The following is a 23,529-nucleotide window of genomic DNA, read 5'->3' on the forward strand; positions in this document are numbered from 1 at the left end:
AGCCACTAGATACACATTATTCTAAATTGATCCGCCAAATATGTCACGGAAAACACAAATGAAATGAGGAAACAAAACTGTAAAAACTGAAATATGAAACTAGGGAATATTCAATGAGATTGATCAGGTATTGTCTAAAAAACTTTCCTTTCTGATTGCTGATGTCGTCCATGTTTTCCACTTTCTAATTAATGTAAAAATGTTACAATTCATTTTTTGACAATATGTGTAGCTTGGCCACCTCGATTAAATAATTCAAGCAGAGTAAACCTGAATTTTGAGCTCATGGTGTAATAAACAACGATATTAAATGAAGAGTTGAAAATTTCAAATAGGAAAACAAAGCTAAAAATACAGACAAATAAGTTATGGTAAGCTCTAAACATAGCAAACTCCGGGTGGAAACTGACAGCATAAAGATTCATTACATAGGGGGCATAGCAAATTACAAACATAACACAAATTATGACAAGCATCCGAACTACTTTCACTTCTTTGCTTGAAATAACATTGGATTTTGAAGAGCTTGAGTCTACATCGCTGGTTAAAGTATGTCCAATTTTCTTTGCTTTTTTCCATTCGGCGTTTCGGTGAAGTGAACGTGTGGTGACTATGGCGGAAACTATGACAGTAAATATGGACAATGTTGGAAAGAATATATCGTTGATATAGTCACTTATGGTCTGAATTCTGTCCGCATTTGTGGCAAAGTCGAGCATGATGCGAGTCTCGTTGTGGTTTCTATCAAATTTCCGGACCAGTTTGTGAACTGACAGCACCGGAATATAGGCCAATGGGAACGCAGTAAAGATAAAAATTAGACAAATCTTGATTCTTTTTGGTGTGATAATTTCTTTTACCTGAGAAAGATGTAGGAAAAAGTATGGTGATATCTTAATAAAAATCTTTGAGCATTTAAAAAAGGCAACATTACCTGACTTCAGCTTATCTTTCTGACCGAGACGGTCATTGAGAGGATCTTCCCTTGCCAACTGCCCAAACTGTGTCAGCCCGTCCAGTCATGTGTCTATCACGAGACATGCCCATTCTTTGATGTTGTCTGTCCAGAATTTCATTTGTCTCTCACCTTTTCTTCGTCTTTGCAATTTTCCTTGCATAACCATAATTGTCAGTCTCGACAACCGCTCTAACTCTCAGGTCCTCATTTGAGATTGTATTCGGCCAGAAAATCTTGAGGATTCGTCGTAAACATTTGTTTTGGAATACCTCAAATTTCTGGATGATGTTTTCTGTGATCTTCCAGCACTTGAATTCATAAAGCAAAATGCTCAGGACATTACTCTTAAAAATCTTGATTTCTTCCACGACTACTTGTCATAAAACTCCTCTTCCGCCCAATTTCCAGGATTCGATATTTATTTATCTACTGGTAGATCCCAACTATCTGACTTTGTGTGATTGATAGGAGTCTTACAATCAGTGACATGGGATCTGCTCCGAATAGACGCATTATTCAATTGAAATCAATTTATTTTCTTTTAGGATTTAGCCAATAATTTACAAAATGTGTTGTCAACGTACAGGGAAAATGAGAAAAGAGAAATAAAGTAAATGAAACCAACAGAACATTATGGTAATACTAACAATAGTATTTAAAATGATAATGATGAACTAACAATGTTTGAAGAAAAATGAAGACTCCTACTGCACATCATAAGTTTACTGTTTCATTGAAATAAAAATTATTATTCAAATGCGTAATATTCGACAGTATTCAATTTTTCAGTGTTTTGCCAGCTGAAATTGACATTTTGTGCTCACCTTAAAAGGTAAAATGACACAGAGACATCTTTCAATGGACACCATTGCTGTGATGTAGCAGCTCACTCGCGAAAAGATGAAATGAGGCCATCCAGCAGTCACGAACAAAAATGTGATTGGGTCGAAGGGCAAACCTGGCGGATCCAACAATGACAGGCCCCAGCAGATGCTGTTATAGAAGAAGTTAGAGGTTATCAAAATATCTATATTCAATTTCAAAAGTCTTTCTTACTTTCTTAACTACCATCTTGAAATCAAATGACACACGTTACATATCTAGATAGTAAATCACACAATTATTATCATGTAAAAAAGAGAATTGAAAAAAAAAATCCATTTACCAATCAGATTATTTTGCCTCACTTGTTGAGTAAGGATTTAATTTATTATCAGTTTTTTTTATCATGCACTGAGAAAAGCTTTTTATACTATTTATTCATTTCTTTATCTCAAGGGACATAATATACCGTAATAAACGTAATTTAAGGCGATTATTACAATAGCATAAACATTGACATCGCCTAGACACATCTGGTTTTTACGTTTGTATCCCGTTACATGAAGGAGGTCTTTTGAAAAAGACTGCTTACAGCAGCCACTCGAGTCTCACATTAAGGTTCAAATCCATTGTTAAAGTGAGAGTTATTGATTCATATCACTGCAGTCATGGTATGAGGTAGATGGGATCTGGTTAATCCGATATCTTAATCTCAGAATTAGAGTTTTCTTTACGTTTTAAACCTCGTTTCTGACGTTACCTTTTCCTTGAGCAAATAACTTAATCTTTTTTGCTCGTTTTGTGACCCTACTGCGGACCCCAGGATTATTAAGGTCCTCTCTAGACTATACTTTGATGAAAATTCTTTCAAAGAAGCCGAAGACCGTACATTTGATAACAGGAAGATAAATATGAAATGGCAGGTAATATAATTTAACCATCTACTCGCCATCCTCATAAGCCGTCGCCAAATCACTCTATGATGAAATATGATAATTCAACAAATAAATGTCTGATGTAAAAAAAAAATACCGTCCCATTCCATTTTGTCGAATTGAACAAATTATATGTTAATGTTAATTATCTTGGAAAACAAAAGTGCCTGAAGCGGGGCTCTAATCTGAGACATCCCTGGTCATTGTGCAATACTTCGACTCACCATCAGTATGATCAGAAACAGAGAAGATAAAAGCCACAGGATCCAACATTTTATAGAATAGCAAGATTACAGAAATGATAACTTGAATAAAAAATCCAGGTGGCGGAAATCAATATTTAAGATGATGAACAATGAGGAGCAATCTCGGACTCCATCGCTTTATACGTTTCAAAGTTTATTCAATTTTAATTCAGACATTATGATGGCACCATACATGAAGGTGAAGAGAAATAGGTAAATGGAATAAAAAAATAAAACGATAACGTTAATAACCACAAAAACTACAACAATGTTAATACCTCCAATACTTACAATAGTAATAATAAAATAATAAATAATAATAATAATAATAATAATAATAATAATAATAATAATAATAATAATAATAATAATAATAATAATAATAATAAAGAAACACCCTTGTGTACTCCAATTATTCCATGTCAAGGATTGTTATCTTTGATTTCGAGAATTTTACGGCGTTTGTGACACCTTTAGGTTATTTCAGGGCCATTGAAAAGATAGAAAATGTATTAGATAGTCTAATTAGATAGTCTAAAAATATACTTTTGTCAAAGGCAAAATATAAATGTTTGTTATCATGATGATATGCCTTTTAGATAGGTTACACGAAGCCTGTTTAAGTGTGTCTGTGAGTGTGTTTGTGCGTGTGAGGGTGTATACGTGGTTTCGCAATTTTTGTTTCATGTATGTCCGCTTGTGTATAATATGTATATGCTGTAACCAAATGAAAAATTGCCTTCATTGACAATAAAGATATTATTATTATTATTATTATTATTATTATTATTATTATTATTATTATTATTATTATTATTATTATTATTATTATTATTATTATTATTATTATTATTATTATTATTATTATTATATTATTATTATTTATTATTATTATTATTATTATTATTATTATTATTATTATATTATATTATTATTATTATTACTATTATTATTATTATTGTTATTATTACTATTATTATTATTATTATTACTATTATTATTATTATTATTATTATTATTATTATTATTATTATTATTATTATTCCAAGAGCTCTCCTCAGTGTATTTAATTTGAGGTCGCTTAGAAGTCTCATTCAGAGACAATCAAAGGATCCTAACAACTGAAATACAATCATTTTTTTTTTACAATTCATGGTATTCAAAACAGTAACAACCACAAGAAAAAAGTAATACAATTCATTACCGAGAGATAATCTTACAAGGGAAGACACAAAACATTAATATTAAAATATACTGTTGAAAGAATTAATATACATCTGACTGTCCCCCCCCCCCCAAGCCAAGGACTCCGACCAGTGTCAGGACAAAGCATTGAATCTCATTCCGAGACAGAGATAGAAGGTCACATGGACAACATGCAAAGGGATAAGAAACACAGCATATGACCACCTGTCCACCATTCATTTTCTAGCATGATTTACAAGACAGCTCCCTCGAGTATTGATGTTATTAATGACATTGAACATGAGACCAGAAATAAACAGTTCAGATCTAGTTTTGTTTCAATTAATATATATATATATATATATATATATATATATATATATATATATATATATATATATATAGAGAGAGAGAGAGAGAGAGAGAACGTAGATGAAATATTGAACTTCATTTATCGCGGTTATCACGATTCTACAAACTATGTGGTCTTGTGATATGACACTCGCTTTCGGATCTGAAGGTCCTGGTTTCGAGCCTCGCTCGGCGCATAGTTGAGTTCTTGAAAAAATATTATTATTATTATTATTATTATTATTATTATTATTATTATTATTATTATTATTATTATTATTATTATTATTATTATCTAAGCAACGGGTTATTAAAAGTTTCCAGCCGGACAAGAAAATAAGTATTAACTGCGTCACTTCAAATTATGTTAAACACCAAAACTGATTCACCAGGCTGAATTTAAAAATTACAATGGTCAAATTAATGAGGTGGCCGAGTAGATATGACCCATCACTGCACTATAACCGAGAGTTCTCGGTTCTAGCCCCGGATTGCGCGGAAGGGCGTAATTATTGATTCAACAAACGGCTCGATGAAAAATAAAAAAAAAGTTTTAAAAAAAGGATCCAAAAATTAGAAACGATGGATATAAATATCATTCAAACATAAATCTTAATAGGGTCACACGAGTGGTGCATGTCACCATAAAAATGATACTCGAAGAATAAGCTTAAAACGCCATTCTGTCGTCATGGGAGTTTTTCCTCTCGTAATATCGGTCTTTTAAAACTGCCAGCATTTGCTTCAAAATTAGGCTAAAAACAAAGTTCTAAGACGGCCAAAAAGTGTTGTTCTTGTTGATTTTTTCCCTAAAAATTTCAGATTTGTTTGATGAGTGTTTTCATCTTTCATCTCCACGGGAACTGAACTACGCCGATTGGACTTATTCACAAGTGGCACCAAAATAACGGTGAAAGAAAGATCTTTCTTTTGGTATAACTTTGAATTGTGTTTGCGGGAATTAGGTTCTAAAAATCATTAAAAAAATGAAATTCAAGAAAACATTAACAAAATAAATTATTTTCTATCTTCAAAAAATTTATCAAATGAAAAACCGTCCTCTGTATTTGTTTAGCGTCAAAATTTGAGTCAGATCCGTTGTTTGGCGTAATTCATGTTGTTAACTAACCGAGCGCTCCAAATTCGAATTCCGTCATACAAACTCTTTGAAAGTTGTGTCGTAAACATCATTCCATCATTTCGAGTTCATACAAAAAACAATCTTACTAGTAGACGTCTATGTTATTTTTATATAAAGACTGATTATTTGTTAGTACTCATAACAAGCTTTAATATTACTGTATTTCTTCCATTTTCTGTGATTCTTTTAAAGTTCCTTGTTTTTCCTTATTTATTTCCAATATCGAATTTGAAGTAGATATATTTTGTCTTAAACTAAACTTGAGCTTTTGTATAACGCAATATCCACTAAACGTGATCAAAGCGCATTACAAGGGGTCCCTAGTCAACAGCAACATTTAACATGTAGGACGAGACAGGACGCCTGGGAGGCGATATCGAAATTTGTTTTCAGACAGATAACTTGATTTTTGAGTTGTGGTTTCTCATTGTGCTCATAAATGTCTTATCTTAAACACAAGACCTAAAGAATTTGTAAGCTGTCTTAGTAGGTATGTTAATCTTTAAGTCACAAGTTGTTCATTTTACTAAAATTTTTAGTGTCGTGAGTCAGACGGCACGTCTTGTACGATGTCAAAGTAAGAAATAAAAGTGTAGTGTCAAAAATCTGGTTCCAATCTCATTGGATGTGTAAAACCACTCTTCCGGAGGACTGGATACATATCTTGTGTAATTCATCTTCTCACAGTGAGCATGGTGAGAGCTCACAGTGATGACATCTTCTTTTCTAGTCTAAATATATGCAGGTCGTCAATAAACATCTTCTATCCTCGACTGTTACGTCCCGTAATCTTAAGAATCTGCTACTAAAATAGTTATACCACCTTATGATTCAATATGTAACCTATTCATTGTTAGAACTCCTTAGGACTGGTTGCATAAACACTTCCAAGGAAATTAAAATCGGAAGAGTAGAAGGTGCATCGTCACAACTTCTCTGCCCTACTGGTCATTGTCTCTAATTGTTTGCTTACCTACTTTTGTAGGACCCGTATTTTAATAGGAACAACATTGAAAGTATTTGTTACAATTTGAATATTCCAATGAAATTATGTATATGCAATTGTTAAAAAGTTGTTGAAAAGTTGCTATTTTTAAATATCAACTTGTCACAATATTTTTTAATGAAAAAGATTTATAAGGTGTCAAAGAATTTTGTTTTGTTTTGCCTTGTTTTTGTTTTGTTTGTCCGATGTATTATGGTTTTATCGGAACAAACGCCAAAATCGGAGCTGGTCTTCTTTAAGTCATCTAATTTATACTGGAAAATACCCTAAACTATTCGCAGCTAAATGGTTTTGTGGTATGACTCTAACCTTCGGATCGGAAGGTCCTGGGTTCGAGTCCGCTCTTAGCTCTCAGTCTGTGAAAAAGGCTCTTTACTCACACTCACAGAACTCTCACCATGCTCAAGTGTAAAATGAGTATCTGACAGTTTACAGCGTTCTCTCTGTCGGGAAATAATTGTAATATCTTCAGTCGTCATGATTCGTCCCATTTGTTAAGTGTTGCTGTAGGCTAGAGACCCCTTGTAAAGCGCTTTTAGCAAATTTAGTGGATGTTGCGCTATATAAAAGCTCAAGTTTTTGGAACGTACATATTTTATTAAGATAGCTTACCTGCACCAGACTATAAAGACCACACTGATCAAATCAGACACCGCAAGACACAAAAGACTGACGTTCACAACATCATTAACACCCATCTTAGCAAAGACGATAATGTTGATGATATTAGACAATGTCCCGAACACGCTGACGATTGCATTGGCAATAACCAGTATGAACAGCTCGAAATAAAATCTGGTTGCATCAGAGACGATAGGTTTACCATTGAAGACAGAATCATCAATATGTTTCTTGTCGGTAGAATGTCTTCCATGTGAACAGTTCTTGATGAAGAAATCTGAGAACGATCCGCAGTTCGGGGTCATTAAGCAGAAACACATTTCCAAATAAGAGGCCCGTGGTATACAATGAAGGATATTAGTATGAAAATTCGAAGTCAAGCCTTGACAGATAAAAGGATATTTTTATTATTATATTAGATTGTTATTATTTTTTACTACATTATTATTATTATTATTTATTATTATTATTATTATTATTATTATTATTATTATTATTATTATTATTATTATTATTATTATTATTATTATTATCATCACCATCATCATCACATCATCATCATCATCATCATCATCGTTATCATCATCATTATCATTATCATCATTATCATCATCACCATCAGTATCATTATTATTATTGTTGTTGTTAATATTATTATTATTATTATTATTATTATTATTATTATTATTATTATTATTATTATTATTATTATTATATTATTATTATTATTATTATTATTATTTATATTATTTATTATTATTATTATTATTATTATTATTATTATTATTATTATTTATATTATTATTATTATTATATTATTATTATTATTATTTATTATTAGTATTATTATTATCACTATTATTATTATCTAATATTCTTCTTCTTATAATTATTATTATCATTATCATTTTATTATAATCACTATATTATTGACATTGGAGCACATACACTTTTACAACATTTTGTTTAATTCTTGATGTTTTAAAATTAGATTTAATGTCATCTTTGCTGACGGAAGGTCTGTCTTCGAAACACCCATTGTTAAGTATTGTTTAGCTCCGAATCATTTTTATTGTTTTCTAAAGTATGTTTACGATTCTAGACTTCAGACAGCCCGCTATATCATCAATTTGTCTCATTATTCTCGACTAAACCGATCATTGTTTACATCAGACCAACTCCATAAGCCAATAAAAAAGCGGATCTTTTTCTATCTGCTCTCTCGATGATCTGTGGTGATATCATCAACAACATCTTGATACATAATAATCAACAGCCGCTGTCTACGAGCGTGGGTAGAAAATTTGAACTCAGTTTGATCTTAATTTTTTTAAAAAGCTGGTCCAGTTAAATTTCAAACCAGACAAAATTTCTCATTCTTCTTTGAAAGTGCCGTCATTGTGCATTGGATCAACATGTATATATAATGTAATATGCAGGTCTGACATATGAGCGCAATTATGGGCCTAGTTTAACATTGTTGTAATTAACAATATTTTGCCTCATGTTTTGAGATTTCCGTTACAACAATGAGCCCATAAAGAATTGGGTATCAGACCTGCAAATAAGTGCACGCCGGACAAGCTAATTGTGCCCAGTTTAATTACATTTTAATCCAAAAACCTCGTTTTCCTTATCCGTGTCATTCACGTTGGTGTTATAAAAAAGTCTACCCCGTTAGATCGGGAAGAAATCGAAATCTACAAATTATTGCCAACCCCAAACAGAGCTGCTTTGTGGTTGCAGCCAGGTGTTCGTCTATTTATTAAAACATCAAATCGTTTTCTCATATTATATGTTTTCTCTTTTATAGATCACAAAGCTTGGGAAAATAATTAATAACTTTTGACTCCTCATTCATATTTCTTGGACAGTGAGTGTACAGGGTAACCCAAAACTAATTAAAACCAGCTTTGTTAAAACCAATATATAAAATCATAAAGATGTATTGATCCAAATTCGTGCTCAGATTTAAAACGAACGTAAAATGTGCCCGAGATTTTACCAAGGTAAAACCATTTCCAATTTATTTTTTCTTCCGGCATTTCCTCTTAATGAACGACAGTGTACGAATTATTATGCAAAGCACGATTTTGGATTTGTTTATTTTTAATCAATTATAATAGAAAACATTTAGATCTACTGTTAATTAACTTTTAAAGATGGTCACATTATCTATGAAAGAAATCAGCTGCAGAAGAAACGTTCCCAGCAAGGCTTAACGCAAGATTTCTTTTGAAAATCAAAATAATCTGAAATTTTGCATCGAAATGAGCTTTCGATCTTCGTGAACATATATGCAGGCCTGACACCCGAACGCACTTATGGGCCTAGTTTAACATTGTTGTAATGGACAATATTTTGCGTCATTTTTTAAGATTTCCATTACAACAACGAGCCCATAAGGAATTGGGTTATCAGACCTGCAAATAAGGGTACGTCGCTTTCGATAAAAAGATTGAAAGCGGAATTGCTTATTATTTAGTCATTCGTTTTATGAGAAGAGAGAGGGTGAGGGTGGCGAATGGGTTGGGTTTGTTGACTACGTCTAAAGATTATTTTCATACGCAACTTATGCTTTAAGAGACCATTTTACTCAACATGATTTGATAAAAGTTTAAATCCACCTCTTACTGCAATGACTTGTGTCTCCGAGAAGCATATTAATTGATATCAGCTTTAAAAAAATGGAGACCAGGGTAATAAATACACCAATGAGATCATAATAATTATCAGATTGTAAATAAGTGCAAGTAGGTTCTAATAAATCAATAAACAAAAATGAATATAACAGCTTAAAAAATAGCTAAATACAAGACACTGTACGTTTCGGGCACAAGCCTTTCTTCAGCCAACAACACAAACAAATAAACAAAATAAATTGTTTTTGTTGTTGGCTGAAAAAAGCTTATGAGCCTGAGAAGTTCCGTGTTTGGTATTTTATTGTTGTTTTTTTTTTAAAAGCTGCTATTTTCATTTTTGTTTATTGTTTCTGACTGTCTACAGCTTCTAGTAGCTTAGAGTCACTTTGTTCTAATAATAATAATAAAATTGAGTCGTCGTTTAGAATGACACCAAAAAGCATAAATTCAACGATGGGGAATTCTGATTGCTTTCTCGAGAAATGATGCATTCAGTTTGCCGGCATGGGAAATAATCCAGAAAAATATCTTTGGTATTGTATATATTTCCTTGGTTATATTCCCTGATTATTTACTATTAACTGAAGAAGAAGAAAAATTACGCCTTCCGCCACGGAATCATTAGATACCGTCGCCTCGGCGTTCCACGAGGGAATATAGATAATCCATTAAAGAAGATGTCTAATGTCATCAGGAATAATCCACGTTGTCCAAAGTGAGCAACTTTGGGGTTAATAATACTGCCCAAGGAAAATGAAACGAAAGTGTCTGAAGCGGGGCTCGAACCAAGAACCTTCCGGGTCACAGTGCAACATCTTAACCACCCGGCCACTTCGCCCCCCCCCCCCTGGTAGACCATTTTGAATAATTTATTCAACTCTTTAACCTTTTGAATGCAGTCTTATACAACAATGGTCGGCGGATCAAACCTCTGAAGTCTGGATTTTCACGATCGGCGGATCAAAACTCTGAAGTCTACATACAAGTTTTACGCACCATGTTTTATTTAATTTTGTGTGGAATCAGATCAAAATTAAATAAAACATGGTGCGCAAAATAAATGCGATAAATAGAGCTAATGATCTATAACCACATTATAACAATAAGACCATTAACCACACCAATTCTAGTTATCAAAGTTGTAAATAAGCTTGGACCTGAAGTGTTGCTAAATTGTCCTTAACAGCGACGAAGCCCTGATTTGCGGTCGATTAACCTATCAAGTAATTTTGTAATGACTGAGGCTTACTTCAACTTTTTGGTTCTCTAATATGGATATCATTGTATTTTGTTTATCAATGAATTGAAACTCTCAAATGTATAAAGTTGGACATCCCAAATAAATGTAAATAGAGATAATTATACTACGAATATTGACTATGACACTTTTTTATGTATTTGATATTTAATACTTAGTATTATCTAGTAACATTGAAGTTGTTTACAATATAATTTTGATAAATTGTATCTATGCATGACAGTAACACGGAGCATTTAAAGGCTTTTAGAAGCTACTAGTAAAAAGCCCGCAATTTCGCGGGGAAAGAACTATTTTCATTCGATATTGTACCCGCCATCATTTAATGAGGGCAGATTGGTAAACAACGTTGTCTGTGTAACTTGGTACATCCTCTGATGATTTTTTTGTGTAGCCCAACATTAAGTGTAAGCCACTATAGACTCTGAACCGTGACACAGCAATTTGAACTTTCACAAATCTATCAAGGTTTGTTCTAGAGTTTTTAAAATATGATGACAAATTGAATAAATAAACGCCTGACAGAAGATCAACGGTGAACATACAAAATGAAAGAATACTGGGGATGTAGGAGCTTTTGGAATGTCTCCCCTTTACTTAACTTATGGAAAAAACAAAAACCCTAGCATCTTTACTAAGACTTATGACTAACCCTAATAGAAAAAAATCCTTCGATCTAGAGCTAACCCTAATAGAAAAAAAACCCTAGGACTGCTTTGCACTACCTTTCAATACTTAACAAATCAAAATGGCGGCTGAAAATCAAAATAATGGTCAAACTCGATCTGTCAACTTTTGGTTGTTCGTCCTGTCGAAAAACGCCAAATAACTGACAACTTTTTACAGTGACGAAATTGGTTGTTTTTGAGAGTGTTGGTGTTGTCGGTACGTATTTTATGATATCCGTGTGACTCAACGAACATTCAAACTGACTTTAAATTATAAAAGGAAATCAAGTTATCTGTTTATCTATCTGTAAAAATACATTTCTAATTTTCAAATCTTTCAGTAGGTTGTGCGCCGTATAATTTTTTTATTGACTCAAATAAGCACAATGTTCTCCACAAGGCTATATTTTTTAAAGAAAGGATCAGCTCTTTAACGATACAATACGACAACAGTAGGATAAAGATTTGAATTTATAGGTAATCTTCCCGCACATTCTTGCACTGCCTTTGAACAATTTTAATATCCTCTTTTGAATTTATGCAGATTGCAGATCGATGAAGTAAATAACAATTCATATATTGCACGCAAATAATGATATTGTCACTCTTATAATTTCATGAAAAACTGTGAGTAAATTTGAATAACAACAATAATATGGTTATTTTCAATCTAGACCGATACAAAACAATTTATAACGGGGGTTCCTAATGCTAGACTTAGACACCCTACCGGACCATGTGCTTGGTCACATTCTATCATTTTTACACTGGAAAGAAAAGGAAACGCTGGCCTCCGCGTCAACACAAATTACTAAGGTATTACAATCTTCTTTCGGATGGCAACACTTTGAAAATACCCGACAGTGTTCTTCTCTGTTCAAACATGGACCATTCAATCAAATCAATGATCACGAGAAGACCATAGTAATAACGTTTGGAAAGTATTTTCAAAACTGTAAACTATGGCTTCACCTCGAAGATTTTCAGGATGACAGTGACAAAACCAACATTCTTCAGTTAGTAGCTCACCACTGTGGTCAGCTTAAATCTCTGTGTATCGTTCATCCTTATTACCTAGCTGTTTCTCATATCAGCCATTGTTATAAAGCCTATTTTGAACCAATTCAGAAGTTAGTTTTCAAGAGAAAAGGTAAATGTTCCATCTCATTAAAAAGACTGTTTTATGGATCTAAATCTCGTGACCAAACATTTTCAGGTTTAGAGAGGTATCTTGGACTTCTTGTTGAACATTTCATCTACCCAGTTCTGCTATGTCTTGATGTCTTCGTTGGCGACATGCCCTTGTCAACAACTTCTGCATCTGATTTTTTCAGGCAGCAACTAAGCTTGACCTACTTTTGTTATCTCGACACATTGAAATGCCCTATACATTTAATCAACACCGATATCGTTCTTTGTCTACTCAAAGCAAACCTCTTACATCTCTACCTCGTCAATAATTCCATAACAAGAAGAATCAATTTTATAGAAAAAGTCCATCTTTCCTGGAGTAAAATTAATGTGAACATACCTAAAGAAAAAATGTACCGGTTTCAAGTCCATTACATCTTCCAAAATAGATTTCTACATCAATCACATCTATGCCAAAATCCGTTTGTGAAATCCATTGTATTTAGTAATCTTTCTAATGCTATTTCAACCCCATTTATCCATCATCTCATAGACAACTACGGGAAATTTTTAAACACAATGGCTTTTTATAACAGTCTTTGGGAAGAGAACCTCATGCATTTTTCTAACTTAAACAAACTTAACAATAACTTAATCAAATTGAGCAGGAAATGCACAGCCCTCAAAGCGTTCCTCTGCTCTGTTCCCATTACTTCTTCAGCATTGTTAAATTTTGTTGCTCAATCCAAATCCCTCGTCCATATCCGGGTATACGCTGACGTCATAATATTGTTGTCAAAAGATAAGCCTTTCAGAGAATTTAAGGACAAATTATCTGGACTGCTAGGAAGAGAAGATTGGCTTGTCCACAGATATAATTCCTCGAATATCTTTGACATCCCTGGAGTGGACTCGCTCTTATTCACAACGTGTGACAGATAATAATGGCTATTGGGGCCCAGACTCTTCCATACATGTGAAGTAAAGTGATTTTTAGATCGAAAATGAATATCTAAAATGATTTTTAAAAATGTGTGCATTGATAACCTATAAAAAAGTTAAAAACATACATTGGCTTGAATCACAATGTTTTGTTAATGTACTATTCTACTAGGGCTAGCAACTTGCTAATTAGAAATATGCTTTGCTATATTTCTACTTCATATTCAAAAAGTTTTGTTAGATCTCTTCTCTGGAGTAAAGTGTTTAGCATCTTGCTCATCGACCCTAGACCTTAGTTCCTCCCGTGTCTTTGACACATTGGGCCGTCCCGATTCGCCATTCCTATCTGTCCTGTGCTGCCATGTATGCCTTGTCCCATGTCAGCTCCCCGGTTTATAGGTCTCTTTCGACAGTTGCTTCCCGTGTCGTTCTTCGATTCATATGTACATTGTTGAGGAAGCAGTCTTCTTTCATATGGAGGACGTTTCCTAACCAGCTGAGACGGCGTTGTTGAATGGTGATCGTAACGTCCTGCTTTCCGGTTCGTTTTAGAAATTATGTTTGCGTTACATCCGTCTAAGTAGCTGAAGAGAAAAACAATCATTATCTTTGCAGACCCTCAGTCAACTGCGATGAGCAGTTTAAGAATTTAAAAAAATGTCCTACTTCCGACATGAACGTCCAAAGTCAAAAATCTAGTTCCAACTGAAACAAAGAAAGGGAAACAAAGTCTTCCAGATTTCATTGAGGAGACAAAAGGACATAATCGAATAGAGAGATGGAACGCCACAGCAGGTAGTGAAAGCTCGTAGTATTGCGCGGTGAGATAAACAAGTGAAAGATTGATAATGAAAATTCAAATGTTGTTAAATACATATTCATAATTTCTAAAATATATTGAATATTAAACAACTGACTTTAGAATAAACAAGAGAGTGACACTGCAAACTTAAAAGAAAAAAATCGTTTTGATTCAAGTTAAAAAAGGGAGGGGTATTGTAACCTCACCATAGAAAGAGACGCCCGAAGTAAAGTTTTATTTTTTATATGTTACTATGCCTGGTATACATAGTGTTTCAACAATCTTTAAAACAATGTTGTTTTCATTTGGTGTTAAGGAAAATATTTGTTCATTCGGGGTGTTTCTTTTTTACGAAACCCGCCGAATCTCAACAATATCCGACAAAGTTATGGGAAGTATGCAACAATAAACCTGAGACTATGGTTTTCGGCGGATTTCGTAAAAAAGACACCGGTGTTTTTAGCACCATGTGAAGATAACTAGGTCAACACTTGAATTAGATTGACTTTCCGCCTGTAATTTTAACCAGCAATAATTTTGATTTCAAGATTTTAAAGGCCTTTCTTAAAGACAAAACAAAATATCAAAAATGACCTTTCCGTTGTAAAGTTGTATAATCTAAATATATCTCAATCATTGTGCATTTATTTGCTGGTCTGATAACCCAATTCATTATGGGCTCATTGTTGTAATGGAAATCTTTAAAAAATGACGCAAAATATTGTCCATTACAACAATGTTAAACCGGTGTTCCTTTTTTTACGAAATCCACCGAAACCCGACAAAGGTATGGGAAGTGGGCAGCAGTGGGGAGTGAACCAGGAACTCAGGGATGTGCACACCAGTGAGGAGTGAACCTGGGACTCAGGAAAGTGTGCACCAGTGGGGAGTGAACCTTAGACTTTGGGAGAAGGAGGGTGTTTCTTTTTTACGAAACCCGCCGAAACCGACCGAAGTTATGGGAAGTGGGTTGCAGTGGGAAGTGAACCAAGGACTATGGGAGGATGATATTAGAGGGAAAGAAACCCGGGACTATGGGAGAACAATACCAGTGATAATTGAAGTAGATACCAGTTGAGAGTGAAGCCGGGAATATGGGAGGTGGACACCTTTGGGAGTGAACTATATATTTATATAGAGCATTATCCACTATCGAGCTCCAAACGTTTAACAAGAGATCCCTAGCCAATAGCAACATTTAACATGCAGGTAGAACGAGACATTTTTTCCCTGACAGAGACAACGCTGTTAATGACCAGGCACTCGTACACCAGAGTACGGTTAGAGAAATGAGTAAAGAGCCTTTTCCAAGGATTCAAATATGCGCCATTCAGAGTGGGAATCTAACCCTGGACTGCCCAGTCCAAAGACGAGTATCACACCACAAGACCAATAGCCACACATTTATAGATGTGACATACCCCTTCAAATTGGTAAATACTGTGTCGAGATGAAGCGGATACCAGAAAGTAAATATCAATTAAAAGGATGACATATGAACTTTTGAAATTTTGGTTTATAACTTTTGAACTAATTCAATCCCCTTAATGAAATAAAGTTATCTCAAGTGTCATTTTTGTGTATAAAGTATATTTTAGTTTAATCGTCAAAACCACTCCGACATGAGACTTGAGGCGATGGATCATACATATACAAGGAGATGATGTAACAATCATCATTCCCAATAAGATAATGGGGATCTCGATAGGAGATTAGTAGGGCACTCTCCTTATAGGCGAAAAGAAAAGTATCGATCACGGGTTGAGTCGAGATTGATTTATCCCCCCCCCCCCCCCTCCCCATTCCCATCCATCCAGTAGTGCCGCGCTGAGGACCGGACCGAGGACCGGTCCCACGGTCTTTTAGCTGTGAACCGTGGTCCAGTCCCAAAGAGGAAGACCGCCGGCGGTCCTCACTTCTTATCACCTTTCAACGGTCTCGCGCCATACTACTTCCCCAGCGATTCGTTGCCTCGGTCCTTTGCCTATCTTCCACCAATCACCACCCATCCCACTTAATTAATCGCACCCACCCCCCTTTGCCATACACTAAACGACACAGACGACCATAGAGGCAGACGACCACCTCCCTCCACTCCGCAAACCGCCCTTTCGTGTGTGAGATGGGGGGAACAGGAGGCGCACGCCTTGGACGATTCCATTATACGGGGTAAATTTCAAAATTTACTACACCATAATGATCGCAATGACAATGATCTATGATGAAGGCATGACCCCTCTTCTCTAATGGGTTATTGTTTGAAATGTATGTGACTACTAAAGATGTGTGTGTGTGTGTGTGTGTGTGTGTGTGTGTGTGTGTCGAACCTAGCAAGTTGCAAGTCTGATTTTTGTTTTCTTTTGTCCATCTCTTGTCGCCACTCCTTTCTATCGCATTGTTGTCATTTAAAATAATACAATAATATTAAAATTTCGTTTGGTGTTTTAACTAATCAAGTAATATGAGTTTCATTAGTTTCTTCCGTCCAAAAAAACCAGTTATAACGTCTGTATTTTTAAAAGGTCCAATAGAATATTTGGGGACCCCGATAGCTCAGTTGATAGAGCACTCTCTTTATACGCAAAGGGCCAGAGATCGATCCCGGGTGCAGTCGATTTTTTTCTGAATCCCTGTCTACTCAGCAATGAATGGGTAGCTGAGTTTGTTAGATCTGGCGAAAAGTCACCATCGACCCCTCTTATCACCTCATCCACCCCCTCTTATTATAACTTCACGTCTCTCTCTTACTCTTCAATGCTCGCTGCCCTCTAATGTGTGTGTGTGTGGGGGGGGGGGGGGGAAGGGGGGGGGGGGGGTAGGAGTTGCGTGTGTGTATCAACGCCACGAACAACTCGATCAACGCCTTGGGCGATGCCATTATCTCCGTTAATGGGGATAAATTTCAAATTTTATTAAATTATCGAAGTAACAATGAAGTACGGTGAGCAAATAAAGAAGGCATCACCCCTCTTCTCTAATTAGGTTACAATTTGAAATGAGTGTGACTACTCCGTGTGTTTTACTCCTGTAGGCCACGGTTTTCATCGTGTAGCGGTCTTTAACGGTTCAAGAATGAACGGACCGGTCTAGAGACCGGTCCTTGCGGTCTTCATTTCCCAAGGACCGTAGGACCGTGGTCCTTAAGCTTGCCAAGGACCGCCCCGCACTACCACCCAGTAATGATTGGATAGCAGGGTCCAGCGTGGCTCAGCGGTGCGATCTTTGCTTCGTATCCGAAAAGTACCGAGTTCGATCAACCGCCGCTGCGTTGTATGGCCTTGAGCAAGTCACCTCACCCTAGCTCAATTTGTGGCACTGCATTGCGCTGACTCCCTGGATTATTCCAGTCTTCCCTTGGAATAGACCTTAGAGACAAATTTCCCCTGTGGAATGAATAAATGGAATTTTATAATTTTTATTTAGATCTGGCCGAAGGTACTTTGCAATAGAATCACGCCCTATCCAAATTCTTCTTCTTCTTCGTTCCTCTGATGGACATCTATGGCTGCAGTCCGATATCTGCTATGAAGTCTGTGGTCCGCTTTAGGTCCTCAGCCTCACCATAGAGCTTTGTGTTGAGTGTTGTAGGGGTGACCCAGTGGTTCGAACGTTGCACGTTGTATAATGGGCAATCCATAAGCACATGTAAAGTGGTTTCATGGTCGGTTCCACATGGGCAATAAGGGTTGTTCCAATACCTAGCTTTGTAAACATATGTCCTCTTAGTCTATTGTGTCCTGTTCGGAGGCGGAATAGAGTGACTTGGCTACTTCGCTGAATGGCATGGATTGGATCCTGCTTGTTGTGTTCTAGGTGTGTGTCATTCCTTTCTTTGTCTACTTTTAGCTTTATTATTTTCTTTTTTACGCCCTATCCAAATGATAAATGATTGTTGTCCGTTATATAAACCGGGATTAACTCTGGCTCCACGAGTCTCATGGTTATGATAGACTACCCATACATTAATAACATGTTTGATCGTTTTCCTCTCGAGAAAGTAAAATAGCTCAACCCAGGGCTTGGCCAGAAAAACAAAATGTAGAAGATCAAAACGCAGACCTGCCACTTCACGAAAAAGGAAATCAGTATGACATTGTAAAAAAATCAGTATCTGGGATGAGACGTAAAATTAGAGGTCGAAGCATAAGAAACAATATTTGTTAAGAAAACATAAGGCTTTAATAGCCTCCTTACCTTTTTGGTCGATCCCAAGTGTCACAATTTGACACTTGTCACTCAAACTAACCAAAGCGTCACAACCTCCCCCCCCCTCCCCTTATTTTTCCCCAACACCCAAAATGGCACGCACAACGCCAATCTGGCAATCGGACTACTAACTTATTTAAAGATGGTGGCACTTGGTAACGAGTCAGAAGCCAGGGACCGCGGTGGTTTACCAGTACAGCTCGCTGTCGCTTCACAAAGGAAATGAAAACTAAATAACGCGCCGTGTGTGTTTTCTATCTGTGTGAGGGCATCACAAAGAGGCTCGCTACGTCATGTGATCTATCGAGGTATCGCGGGACGGGTCAAAGTTCACGAGACTTGAAAATTTTAACGTGCAACGTAAAGCACAAAGTAAACGTAAAAGAGAGGGGTGGAGGGCTGCGGGCCCTTGGTCACTTGGTGAAATCGGTACGATCGGCATGCAGATCGGGAAATCGGTACGATCGGCAAGTAAATCGGGAAATCGGTAAATACGAAAAAAAGGTCTTGCAAATCGGTATGATACCGATTAATCGGTATGAACGGCAGGTCTGAAAACGGATATAGGTAGACAAAAGACCCAGCAAGTGGGCAATCGACCTCCCATGCTACAAGGGATGTCAATGCCACCCAACCAAGGTTAGATTTTCTTCCAAGCACACTTCCTTATTTAAAGGCGAGGCATTTTACAAGGAAAAATAAACTTCCCATAAAGCACACTGGAATATCTTTCTGTTTCACTCTTTCGGCAAATAATTCAAGCCAGATATAGATAGGCAGAAGACATAGCAAGTTGGCAAGTGACATCCTTTGCCACTAGGCATGTCAATGCCATCCAACTATATATAATAATAATAATAATAAATTGAGCTTTATATAGCGTAAAATATCCACTAAATGTGCTCAAAGCGCTTTACAAGGGGTCCCTGGTCAGGAGCAACATTTAACATGTAGGACGGGACATGCCGTTCTGATATTACAATTTTTCGGACAAAGACACCGCTGTTAACGGCCAGGTAATCATTTTACACCTGAGTACGGTGAGAGAATGTGAGTAAACAGCCTTTTCCAAGGACTCAACTATGCGCCGAGCGCATAGGACCTTCTCATCCGAAAGCGAGGTCATTTCCCCCCCAAATCCTTACTTGTTTAAAGATAAGGTATATTTAGAAGGAATAATAAAACTTCCCATAAACAAATTGAAATAGCTAACTGCCTTCCTCTCAGCAATTGATTCAAACCAGAAACTGGGGAAATTAGAGTCATCTCAATCCATGAAAGGGAGAGAAGGCTTAATGACTAGAGATAAAAGACAGAAACGGGGTACAATTGGATTGGGGTAATAGATACTCTACCAATAGCGCCAATCACTGCTCAGAGTCCACGATAAAAGTTGATGATGCTAAACTTCTTTATCAGAAAGCGTGGCTCAGCGGTATGGCATTTGACTAATACATATAAGGTACCAAGTTCGCTTGCACAATCACGCTCTGTGGCCCTGAGTTCTCTTTGCGACGTTGCACTGCGGTCAACGACCACGGGTTTACTCCAGTCTTCCCTTGGAATAGACCCAATCACAAATTTCCCATTGGAGATGAATAAAAGAAATTTATCATAGCCATTTATTCATCATCGTGAAATCAAAACCCTTCATCATCATCACCATCAACAACAGCAACAAAAACATCCCCTTCATTCACTGGATCAACCCAACGCCAACATATCATCATCAACATTGACAAATGTACTCAAATCAATTTCATGCAAGTTCAAATACTAACTTTGATTTAAATTGAGTGTGTTATAACGTGAACATATTTCTCATCTACAGTGCGTAATGTTCCTGCAATATAAAAATTACATTTTTCGTCAGTGATTACATTATAGATTTTACGTGTATCACTGTTTTCATTAATTAAGTTTGTTAGTGTCAATTCTCACTTCAGCACATTCCAGGCACATTCATATCAGTGGGAAATGAACCTGGGACTATGGGAGATTGATTCCTGTGGGAAATGAAGCCGGACTATGGGAGTTGGAGAATGAACCTGACAGTATAGGAGGTGGGCACCAATGGGGATTGAACCCGGGATTACGAAAGGTAGATAACGGTGGATTTGAGCTCAGAAGGTACTTCTCTTTTACGAAACCATGGAAGTGTACACTTCTCACCATTTCATTGTCCATTGGTGCCCACTTCCCATAACTTCTGACGATTTCGGTAGGTTTCGAAAAAGAGAAGTACCCTTCTGAGCTAACACTCAATTGGTATCTACCTCTCACAGTCTCAGGTTCCATAACCATTGGTGGCCATCTCCTATAGTCTCAGGTTCATTCTCCTCGGGTACCCAACTCCCATAGTCTGGCTTCAATTCCCACAGGTATCCATCTCCCATAGTTCCTTCTGATATCCTCTTCCCTTAGTCCCTTGATCCATCCCCACTGGTGGGCACCTCCCTGAGTCCCAGGTTCAATCCCCTCGGTAGGTTTCGACAAAGAAAAGTACCCTTCTGAGTTCACTCTCCACCGGTATCTACCTCTCGTATGTCCCAGGTTCAATCCCCATTGGTGCCCACCTCCTATAGTCTCAGGTTCATACTTCTCGGGACCCAAACCCTATAGGCTGGGTCCATTTCCCGCTGGTATCCCTCTCCCATAGCCCCAGGTTCACACCCCATTGTTGTGCACTTCCCTGAATCCCGGATCATTGCCACTTGGTTCCCATAACTTTTGACGATTTCGGTAGGTTTCAATAAAGAGAAGTACCTTCTGGGCTCACTGTCCACCGGTATCCACATCCCATAGTCCCAGGTTCATTTTCCACTGATATCCTCTTCCCATTGTCCCAGGTTCACTCCCCACTAGTGTACACCTACCCGAGTCCCAGGTTTACTCCACACTGTTGCCTACTTCCCATAACTTTGTCGGATATTGTAAGGTTTCGTCAAAAAGTAATTGCTTTTTTACGAACCCCACCGAAAACCATAGTCTCAGGTTCACTCCCCACTGTTGCCTACTTCCCATAACTTTGTGGGATATAGTCGGTTTCGTCGGGTTTCGTGAAAAAGTAATTGCTGACCCTGCCCAGATCTCGTGCAGACAAATGAACAAGAATTTAAAAACACACAAATGTCCCTCGAAATAATGACCGTTATTTTTCCAAACAAAAAATTGACTATGATATTTAAAATTTTTTTTTTTATTATACATGAACAAAATTGAATAGAATCTTTTAAAATATAAGGAAATAATTGTGTACAACAGTACAGTCAAGAATGATCTATTTACAAAGCTCATCAATATAAAGATCAAATCCTACAATATAAAAGTCTGATCACCAAAAGCACAATTGTGGATTCGTAATGCATTATCTTATTGCAATGGCAGTTTTGGTCCATCCATTGGGAAGCTGAGCCAGATTCTATCCCAGTTTCAGTAACGTGAAATGGACAATAACAAATGTTGCTCATTGGACAAGACGTCAGTCTGTAACAAATTCAACTAATAGACACAGTGACAATGAGTGCTGTGTGGTTTTTGTTTTGTAAACAGTGGAAGACAGAATGAATCAGGTTCATTTGCCTTTAAGTTAAATGCTTTATCAATCACACTTCTAGTATGCCAGCACATATAAAAAACGGTAATTGTTACGGATTGCAATTACAACAATGAGACCGCTACTGTACACAAGTAAAACAAATATAAATATGTCAAATTGTCTAATTACATATGTACACTTAACTTACTAACAATGCTGACGTTGTTTTTAAATACACAGTATATTCAATGTTAATAATGTTAACCAAAAAGCACATACTGTGTTCTTTAATAAAACGGCAGAATGGGTATTGCCAATGAACACTCATTATCAAAATATAAATGAATTTGAAACAAAATTTAAATGAGGACATATCACCATTTTTTTCAAGTTATTCTTTAAAACCCCAAATTATCGTTTTGTGCGTGATTTTTGGTAATACAATGGAAAGTTATGTGTAATAACTGAGAACTCTAGAATAGTTTTGATTCCAAAGTGAGACAGAAGCAAAAAAAAAAAAAAAAAAAAAAAAAAAAGAAAAAGAAAAAAAAGAAAAAAAAAGAAAATGGGACCTTTCTTTAGCACAATCCCACTCTAGTGTTAAAAGGTACAAAATTTATTATCATTTGAACAGTATTAACAGGATTGCAACCCTTTTGATAAGACACTAGTCTATCACGAAGCCTTTTTTGCGAGACCCAACAACTAAATAATTGCTGAGTTAACAGATGGGTCAGATATAAACCTAATCTAACTCAAACCGGGATTAAAACCTGTCCTATTGCTCTACTGCTCAAGCTTTAAGTTCCTGAAATGAAAAAGAAATCAGCTTTCCAAAACTGGAGATCAATTTGGCTGGATAACTGAGTCACTTCTGGGTATAGTGGTAGCACATTGAAATCAGCAATCAGAGAGTCTGTGGAGAAGACTCTTATGTTCGGTAAAAGACCTGCATGCGTGGAAAAGCAGGACAGGGGGAGTTATTCTAAGAATGAACATACAAAGATTCTAAAACCAATATATCCTTGCGTCTATGTTTATGTTTTTAAGGGTTTTATGTCGCTTGCAACACATTAAG

The 23,529-nt window shown here is 36.2% G+C and overlaps 2 protein-coding genes across 2 annotated transcripts; one reads left to right on the plus strand and one right to left on the minus strand.

Annotated features, from left to right (window-relative positions):
• Positions 1–209: 209 nt before the first annotated feature.
• Positions 210–7,569, minus strand: LOC144971720 (uncharacterized). Its single transcript, XM_078912793.1, has 3 exons — positions 7,256–7,569; positions 1,783–1,951; positions 210–860 (listed from the first exon to the last, which is right to left on the minus strand). Exons 1-3 carry the CDS (start codon positions 7,567–7,569, stop codon positions 210–212), a joined length of 1,134 nt encoding a protein of 377 aa, XP_078768919.1.
• A 4,784-nt stretch (positions 7,570–12,353) lies between these two features.
• LOC144971951 (uncharacterized) lies at positions 12,354–14,556 on the plus strand. The gene has a single exon (XM_078913027.1). It carries the CDS (start codon positions 12,541–12,543, stop codon positions 13,903–13,905), a length of 1,365 nt encoding a protein of 454 aa, XP_078769153.1. The 5' UTR covers positions 12,354–12,540; the 3' UTR covers positions 13,906–14,556.
• The last annotated feature ends 8,973 nt before the right edge of the window (positions 14,557–23,529 follow it).

This window comes from Berghia stephanieae, chromosome 4 (genome assembly GCF_034508935.2).
Source record: "Berghia stephanieae isolate SIO BIC M18660-M18661 chromosome 4, UCSD_Bste_1.3, whole genome shotgun sequence".
Lineage (NCBI taxonomy): Eukaryota > Metazoa > Mollusca > Gastropoda > Nudibranchia > Aeolidiidae > Berghia > Berghia stephanieae.

Excerpts from the sequence above, each read along its gene's own strand:
- LOC144971720 (XM_078912793.1), bottom strand. The coding sequence starts at position 7,569 with ATGACCCCGAACTGCGGATCGTTCTCAGATTTCTTCATCAAGAACTGT. Across the intron at positions 1,952-7,255 it reads GTCTTTATAGTCTGGTGCAG|CATCTGCTGGGGCCTGTCAT; the intron begins GTAAGCTATCTT and ends CTTCTATAACAG. Across the intron at positions 861-1,782 it reads GTGTCATTTTACCTTTTAAG|GTAAAAGAAATTATCACACC; the intron begins GTGAGCACAAAA and ends CATCTTTCTCAG.
- LOC144971951 (XM_078913027.1), top strand. The coding sequence starts at position 12,541 with ATGCTAGACTTAGACACCCTACCGGACCATGTGCTTGGTCACATTCTA.